General features: G+C 38.8%; 1 protein-coding gene across 1 annotated transcript in view; it reads left to right on the top strand.

Moving 5' to 3' along the window:
• The window catches only part of ECHDC1 (ethylmalonyl-CoA decarboxylase 1), a 42887-nt gene that overhangs the window by 15664 nt on the left and 17670 nt on the right, over positions 1-9553 (top strand). The window contains exons 2-3 of the mRNA XM_007946607.2: positions 378-520; positions 8960-9012. Of these exons, the coding sequence (XP_007944798.2) occupies positions 378-520; positions 8960-9012 (196 nt within the window). The remainder of the gene's footprint in view (positions 1-377; positions 521-8959; positions 9013-9553) is intronic.

Below are 9553 nucleotides of genomic sequence, written 5' to 3'. Positions count from 1 at the left end.
AAGGTTGGGCAATCCTACTTCCGTAGTGATACTGCCTCGGAAACCCAAGGAGGGGTCACTATGAGTCGGGTTTGACTCGACGGCACATAACAACAACAAGGTAAGTATGATAATTGTTGTGTGATTTCTTAACTCAATTGTTGTGAGATACGTAGATAGATAAAACTGATAAATTATAAGCTGACTAGTAGAAAGGACTGTCACATATACCTCTTTTGTACAATCCATAGTACCAACACAGTAGACATTTAAGAGATGTAAATATTTGTAAAGTGTATTACCTAAGAGGCCTGTTTGACATCTTTCAGTTTCTAAATTATTTTGGATTTTCTAATGTCTTATATGTGCTTGTGATTTTCCCCTCTTCTGTCTAACAGGTGTTATGATGCTACAACTTCTAGAGAAAGTAATTGAATTGGAGAATTGGACAGAGGGAATAGGCCTCATTGTCCGTGGGGCAAACAGTACTTTCTCCTCAGGGTCTGATTTGAATGCTGTGAAAGCACTAGGAACTCCAGAGGCAAGTACTATATGAAAGTAGATTCTACATATTAATCAGAATCTCTGGCTGAGATCTTTTAATTTTAGTTGTATGGTTATTGTGAAGATACGAGTAACCAGTTGCTGTCAAGGTGATTCTGCCTCATGGAGATCTGTATGATTTTTCTAGGGCTGGTTTTTCAGAGTTAGATCGCCAGCCCTTTTCTTTTGATGTTCCTCTGGGTGGACTTACAGATTCATGTACCTCCAGGAGCTTCTAATTCAGATTATGTATAGGACACACCTTATACTGATTAACATAACAAAGAAAACCATATTGCCAAAAGGGTTTACATCCACAGGTATAGGGGTTAGGATTCCAACCAATGTTTTGGGGGAACACTGTTCAATCCATAACATGGACAATTTTAAGAAACAGCAAAATGTATAAAGTATGGAGTATTTAAAATCACATGATGATTTTAAAAAAAACAACAATCTAGAAACAGTATATGTGAAGGTCCTAGTTACAGGCTACATGAAAAATAATTATCAGAAACTTTACATATACTGTTTTTAGTTCCATAAATATTTGTAAACTGAAATTTAAAATGGCCTTGGACTTTTGAAAGTCATACATGTGTATGAGATAGTTATACATATAATCTGTCCCTTCACAGCTAAGATATTATGGGGCCCCTAACATGACTTAAGGAGCTCTGGTAGCATACTGCCTAAGGCACTTGACTGCTAACCAGAAGGCTGGCAGTTCAAACCCACCAGTCACTCCTCGGAAGGAAGGTTGGGGCAATCTACTTCCATAGTGATACTGCCTTGGAAACCCAAGGAGGGGTCGCTATGAGTCGGGTCCGACACCACAACATATAACAACAACAAGATGACTTAAGTTAGTTTTTCTCTCAGTAAGGATTTTCTTATCCAACATACTTATTTGTTATTGGAGATGCATCATTAGAATCTGCTTATTTAGTAAATTTGCTTTTCTTTTCTGAGGACAATGATATAACTAGACTATATGATGATTTTACTCATTGGATTACATTTCATCCTAATTATATTAAAAATGCTTAAAGTACTTATTAAATCACATTTTAGAAAAATAATTTTGTTGGTGTTTTGCCACTATATTTTTCATACTTTTGTAAGAAAGCTTTTTATTAATGAAATTTCCAAAAATAAACAAAATTAGAAAGAAAGCCATATGGCGACTGGATCCAGGTTAGGGGAGGGGGAAGGAGAGGAAGAGAGCCCACACCCAAGGCAGGAAGCCAAAAAGCCAGGACTGACTGCGGATGGATCCAGGTAAGGGGAGGGGCAGAGCACACACCCACGGCAGGAAGCTGGAAAGCAGGGCTGATGGTAGCTGGATCCAGGTAGAGGGAGGGCAGAGAGGTTTAGAACAGCTAAAGGAGATGAACTTGTCTGTCAGTTCGTTGTACTGTGGAGGCTTGTGTGTTGCTGCCAGGCTGGAGGCTGTGCCACCGGTGTTTCAAATGCCAGCATGGTGGCACATGGTGGACAGGTTTCAGCAGCGCTACTAGACTGAGACAGTCCTGGAAGAAAGAAGAGGCCATCCACTTCTCAAAGAATTGGCCAGGGAAAACCTTATGAATAGCAGAGAAACACTGATACATTACTGGACAACTTTATGAATAGCCCTGCAACACTGTCTGATACAGTGCTGGAAGATGAGCCCCTTAGTTCGGAAGACATTCAAAATACAACTGGGAAAGAGCTGCCTCATCAGAATAGAACTGACCTTAATGATACAGCTTAATGACAAAGCTTTTGGGACCTCCATTTGTTGATGTGGCACAACTGAAAGTGAGGAGAAACAGCTGCAAACATTAATAATTGGAACATGGAATATATGAAGTATGAATCTAGGAAAATTGGAAGTTGTCATAAATGAAATGGAATGCATAAAAATCAATATCCTAGGCATTAATGAGCTGAAATTGACTGCTTTTGGCCATTTTGAATCAGACAACCCTATGATCTACTATACTGAGAATGAAATATTGAAGAGTGTGATGGTTATGTTTGTATGTCAACTTGGCTAGGCCTGGTTGAGTGGCTGGGCAGCTGGATATAGTATTCCCCATGATGAGACTGGTAATCAACTCCATGGTGGAATCTACTGGGAGAAGCTGGGTAGCTGCCTTTGGCATGTGGTCTGCTTCCTGTATATAAGGAGAAGCTTTGAGAATGGTCTCTAGCCTATGGCATGCTTGGACCCTGCATGTAGCTGTGTCATTGTTCAGCAGCCTGCTCTGCTCTGATGACTTTGGGACTTAAAATGGGCTTAAGTTAATGGCCTGCTGTGTGGTTAGGTAACATCTGGACTGTGCCTTTTTACTTGCCAACCTTGGGGCTTAGCCTCAGCAGCTAGTAGCTGTCTGAGTGAAGAAACGCCTCTAGCTCCAGTGGTCTGAGAGTAGGAGGCAGGGCTGGACCCCAAGGTTGAGGGGCTTTCACCTAACCCCTAGAACCTGGCACTTTGAACTTGGACTTTTAAAGTCTCTAAATTATAAGAATAAACTCCTGTTTGTTAAGGCTATCCTATTTGTGGTATATATTCTTGTCAGAGTGGCAGTAGGTAACCAGAACAAAGAGGAATGGCATGGCATTCATCAACATGAAGAATGTTTCAAGATCTGTCCTGAAGTACAATGTTGTCAGTGATAGGATAATATCCGTACGCCTGCAGGGAAGGCTGGTTACTACTACTACTATTATTCAAATTTATGCACCAACTACCAAAGCCAAAAATGAGGAAATTGAAGATTTTTACCAACTTCTGCAGTCTGAAATTGACCAAACAGGCAATCAAGATGTACTGATTATCAATGGTGATTGGAATGCAAAAGTTGAAAACAAAGAAGAGTCACCAGTAGTTGGAAAATTTGGCCTTGGTGATAGAAATAACACTGGAGATTGCATGATAGAATTTTGCAAGTTGTTATCAGGTGCTGTCGCGTCCTCTCCAACTCAGTGACCCTATGCACATCAGAACCAAACACTGCCAAGTCCTGAGCCACCTCCATGATTGTTGCTGTACTTGAGCCCATCGCCGCTGTCTCTATATCAATCCATCTCATTGAGGGTCTTCCCTCCTTTGGTCATCCCTCCACTTTACCAAGCGTGACAACCTTCTCCAGGGAATAGTCCCTTCTGACAATATGACCTTAGTATGTGAGACAAAGTCTGGCCATTCTTGCCTCCAAGTAGCATTATGGCTGCATTCCTTCAAGACAGACCTTTTAGTTCTTTTAGCAGTCCATGATACTTTTACCATTCTTTGCCAACATCACAGCTCAAAAGCATCAATTATTCTTTGGTCTTCCTTATTCATCGTCCAACTCTCACATGCATATGAGGTGAATGAAAATACCATGGCTTGTGTCAGGCACACCTTAGTCCTCAACGAGACATCTTTGCTCTTCAGCCCTTGAAAGAGGTCCTTTGCAACCTATTTGCCCAGTGCTATACATTATCTGATATCCTGAAGAAGAGTGGATGCTTTTGAGTTGTGGTGCTGGTGAAGAATGCTGAAAGTACCATGGACTGCTAAAAGAACTAACAAATCTGCCCTGGAAGAAGTGCAGGCAGAATGCTCCTTGGAAGCGAGAATGGCCAGACTTCATCTCACCTCCTTTGGCCATGTAAGAAGGAACCATTCCTTGGGGAAGGATATCGTGCTTGGTAAAGTTGAGAGTCAACAAAAGAGGGAAAGGCCCTCAACAAGATGGATTGACTGGCTACAACAATGGGCTCAGGTATAGCAAGGATCGTGGAGCTGGCACAGGACTGGGCATTGTTTCATTCTGCTATGTATGGGGTCGCTATGAGTCGGAGACAACTCAATGGCATCTAACAACAACAGAAAGATAGATGCTGTCCTCATAACAGCATCAACAACTATCAGCATTTTACTGTATTTGTCACTCTTTTTTTTTTTTTTAAAGTAAGTTCCTTAAGAAGTGAGCTCTGGTGTCAGAGTGCCTACGGCATTTGAATGCTAACCAGAAGGTTGGCAGTTCAAACCCACCAGCCACTCTGTGGAACGAAGACAGGGCAGTCTACTTCCATAAAGATTTACCACCTCAGAAACCCAAAGGGGGTCACTATGAGTTGGAATCAACTCGATGGCAGTGAGTTTGGTTTGGTTTTAATCCTTTGTTTAAAGAGCCAGAGAAAGCTTAAACTGTCCCTCTAGGCTTTAATTTTTAGTTGAGAACGTAGAGGCCAGGTTATGGATTAGCATAACACAGAGATTAATCCTAAAATGTTATGAGACAGAAAATAGAATAGAATAAGCTAATATAAGTTTTAACCCCGTTACAAGAATGATGCCACAGATACTCTATAGAGACGACAAAAAGTCTTTTTACAGAGGAGAGAAATAATCAGAATCCAATCATAAGGTTCAGGATGTAGGAAAATAAAAACCTACCTGCTTGGCCAGGGATGGGTATAATGCTTCAAGGAAAAGTTGGGCATTTTGGAAAGCTTTATATTCTTAATCTAGCTTAAAGATAGTATCCCTTGCCCCTGACTTCCCTTGTCACTTTTCTGTAAGTCCATTGCCCCTAGTGCTCTGTGGCTTAATATCTGCAGTCACCCCAGTATTCTTCTCTGACTTCTTTCTATTGACTGCTAGTATTACACAGTTCTATTTTAGCTTTACTCATATATAGATAAGTAATTTTTATTTTCTTTACAAACCTTGCATGTATTTTGAAGATATTAATACATTTAACAAAAAGGAAGCTCATTTATGGTTTCAGAATAAAATACTTTTTTACAGGCCAGGTATTTTTCTACTCAGAATAAAAGTGGCTTAAAGCACATTATGATATTCCTTTTTGACCTTTTATTTAATCTTTTTGACCTTCTCCCTAGGTCATGTTGGCCAGTACAATTTAATCTATTTTTGACACCTTTAAGGCCCAAACGAATTCCAGTGCTGTTACTGATATTTGCAATGATGACAATAGGTAACATTTTTGTTCTCTTTTTATGCCAGGTTATTTAGTCATTACTAATCCCCTAATGAGGAGCTCTGGTAGTGTAGTGCCTAAGGCACTTGATTGCTAACCAGAAGGCTGGTGGTTCAAACACACTAACCACTCCTCAGAAGGAAGGTTGGGCAGTCTACTTCTGTAGTGATCCTGCCTGGGAAACCCAAGAAGGGGTCGCTGTGAGTCGGGTCCGACTCCATGGCAAATAACAACAACAACCACCACCACCCCCTAATGATATAGGTACTACTATCAGTACCATTTTCCAGACAGAGGAGACTGAAACAGAGATGTTAAGTAAGTTGCCCAAGGTTAAACTAGCTAGTTAAGGGGTTATATTCAAACCTAATTTGATTCAAACCCAGGCAGTTTGGTTTCACTTTGGGATTTTTTTTTTTTTTTTATTGTTGTTGTTTGTTTATTTTCATGCTCTTTAACCCATTATTCCATACTGCCTCTAAATATTTTTTACGTGGTTTTAATCTTCGAATGAAAATTCTAACAGTATGCAGGCTGATACCTCTGTCACTTTCATTTCTACCATGTTTAGATACTTGTATCAGAACTTTAAGTAAACTAAAACTAGTAATTGAACAAAAGGTCTATTTAAATTACATTACTGAGATAATTTGAAAGACTCTATTGGAGAGGTTTTTAATAGAATACAAGTCATTCTACTTTTAAAGCATTTTAGCTTTTTGGACTTACATTAAGGTTCTTATCACATTGTGATATAGACTGACCTTCCTGATTAGGCTTTAAATTAGGAAATTTATACCATCATGGTTTTTATCTTTCCTTGGCTGTATTTGTTTTATAAATCAACATAGTTGTCCAGCTAAAATTCTTTTGTTTCAGTTAAGTTAAAAAAGTACCTAGTATAGGCAAGACATTGTATTAGCTGCTGAGGGAGATAAAAGGATAAAGAAGATATCCTGTCAACCTCAAGGAACTTACTGCCTTGACCTAGCAAATGCCATTTCTTTTTCCTGTGAAGCCTTTCAGCTGCCTGCACCTCTGCCCCAATTGAAATGAATTTTGTCTTCTTTGGCACTCCTCTCAATTTGCTCAGGCACTTCTTATAGTAATTATACTCTGCCTTGATACTTTTTGCATTTCTGTATTCCTCATTCTTCAATAAGATTATTGAAGACTAGAGACTTTGACCACATTTCATTTATTATTATCTTCCATAACCCCTATCATGTAGATGTGTGTCTTGTAATGAATCCAAACATTTCATAAAACTTCATAAAAGACAATCTGTAAGCATATAGTTAAGGTACAAAGTGAAAAGGCCATGGAAACAGGAGATATTATTATTGGGGAATTTAGTTAAGCTTCATAGAAATATATTCTTTGATCTGGGCATTTCTTGAAATACATAGAGGCAAGAACAGGTGATTCCAAATAGTGGCAGTGACATGGAGACAATAAGTATAAAGTGATAGCATGATGGCAAATAGTTTGTTGTGGTTGAAGTAGAGTGCTTGAATGATGTAGATGGTCAGTGAAGCTGGTGATATCATTTGGATTAGGTGGTCCATGTTGTGTTGCCAAGGAATTTGGGCTTTATTCTTTTGGTAATAGTTTATCAGCATGCTAGATATATTACAGAGAGAAGGAGAGAGGGAGAGAAACAACAATACAAAGAGACTAATTAGGAAGCAAGAAAGAAATGTTGGGAAGAAAATAGAAAAGAAGGGACTGATGTTAGAAATATTTCAAAGGAAGAGTTGAGAGGGATTCTCTCAATTCCTTTAGTACTTCTGTTAATTCAGTTAGTACTTAGTAACTAATAAGAATATAAGGATCAAATGTGATACCAAAATTCTGAGCCTTGTTGACCAGAAGACTTTTTTTTTTATTTTAACTAAGAGGTCTTAACATTTATATAATCTTTTACAGAGTGTCTGTATACATACTCATCCTTCTAACAACCATCCTTTGGGAGCTCTGGTAGCCTAGTGCCTAAGACACTTGACTGCTAACCAGAAGGCTGGCAGTTCAAACCCACCAGCCACTCCTCGGAAAGAAGGTTGGGCAATCTACTTCCATAGTGATACCGCCTCGGAAACCCCAGGAAGGGTTGCTACAAGGCGAGTCCAACTCCATGACACATAATAACAACAATAACAACCATCCTTTATGGAGCCCTAGTGGCAGAGTGGTTAAAGTGCATGTCTGCTAACCAAAAGGTTAGTGGTTTGAACCTGCCCGCTGTTCCACTGGAGAAAGATGTGACAGTCTGCTCCTGTAAAGATTTATAGCCTTGGAAACCCTGTGGGGCAGTTCTACTCTGTCCTATAGAGTCTGTATGAGTTGGAATCGACTCAACAGCAGATGGTTTTGGAACCATCCTTTAAATCAAATAGACTAGGTCCTTACCCTGTTTATAAGAAAACTGAAGTTTGTAGTTCAGACTGCTAAAGTTCTTGTTGCTATTCAATGGTGACACTAAGATTCAAACTTGGTCTTCTTTCTCTCTCATTTGGATTTGCCATGTTAAGTTTGAAGTGTTGGCAGAATGTGGAAATGTCTAGTAGCTTTTGAGACTCTACATAATAAACAGTAATTGAAACAATGGAAGTGAATGAAACTTCCAAAGATGAATTTTAGATAAAAGAGAGAGGAAAGAAAAAATATAGTGGACGTGGGGTATCATGCATTTAGAGATTACCTGAGTAAGATGATCCAAGGAAGAAAAGTAGAAAAGTACAGTCAAAAAGATAGGAAGAGAATCAGGAGTGAAAATGTCACTAGAAATCAAGAAGATAAAGTATCAAATTAAAGAAATTGCTAAAGAAGGGTACCACATGTTATAGAAAGATAAAAGATGAAAGTAAGAGAAAACTATTTAATTTGACAAATAGGAGATCATTAGAAACATTTGAGGGGGGAGTCTTTGGGAGAATGATGAAGGCCATTTTACACTGGGTTGAAGTTAGCACGTGAGGTGAAGAAGAGGCCATGAGTTAGAGTTCATTTAAGAAATTTGTTAAAGAAATCTGCAATTTGTGCACACTCCTAAGGTAAAAGCTTGAAAGGCACAAAGAATCAAAACTTAACACAATTTTTCCTGTCCTCCTCTCCTTTTTTTAATGTTGGTAATCTTAAAGGATTGCAGTTTATAGTAATAGGTAGATATGTCATATGCCTCTTCTTCCTGAGTTACTGAGTAGAACTCCATATTGTTTGAAATACATGATCTGACTCTTAAATCTAAGATTTTGCTGCAAGAGCTCATGCACACATGAGTGCGAGGACCCTAGCAGATCAGAACTCAAATATTGCATCATTTGCCTTTCGGACAGCATCAAAGAGATTTAAATGGTAACCTCATTTTAAAAAATTAGGTATATTTTGTACTTCATTACTCTGAATCCTGAAAATATTTTTATTTTTAATTTCTTCATGTTTATGCTTATTTAAAGGATGGAGTGGCCTTATGTATGTTCATGCAAAACACCTTAACAAGATTAATGAGGTAATGTAATATCTCCTCTTTATGTCATTATTTGCACCAGTAAAAATTAATAGCTGATTTTCAAATTATAATTATTCTAGTGATGAACTTACTTCCTTGTGCCATAGGAGACTGTCATTTAATTGACTGTAGGTGACGTATACACAAGTATTTAAAAAATAAATGGGGGACAGAAAAACATTAAAACATAGCCCTTTTCCCTAAAGAGGTTATATTACTAAGTATGTTAAGTCTTAAACATGGGGAAAGTTAACTACTGATATTAGAGTAAAGACAGTATTGACGAGATGGCATAGAGAGAGTCTCTGATATTTGAAAACTGGGAGAATGTATGGAAAAGTAGTCTGTATTCAGAGGAGAGAAATGAGCAACGAATTGGAGAAGGCTTTTAAAGCTGCCTAAGGAAAATGGGGGAGCTCTGGTAGCATAGTGGCTAAGACACTTGCCTGCTAACCAGAGGGCTGGCGGTTCAAACCCACCAGCCACTCCTCGGAAGGAAGGTTGGGCAATCCTACTTCCGTAGTGATACTGCCTCGGAAAC

This window comes from Orycteropus afer, unplaced genomic scaffold, assembly GCF_000298275.1.
Source record: "Orycteropus afer afer isolate SDZICR_OR568_19922 unplaced genomic scaffold, OryAfe1.0 scaffold00167, whole genome shotgun sequence".
Taxonomy (NCBI): Eukaryota; Metazoa; Chordata; class Mammalia; order Tubulidentata; family Orycteropodidae; genus Orycteropus; species Orycteropus afer.
This window is presented reverse-complemented; position numbering and strand designations above follow the sequence as displayed.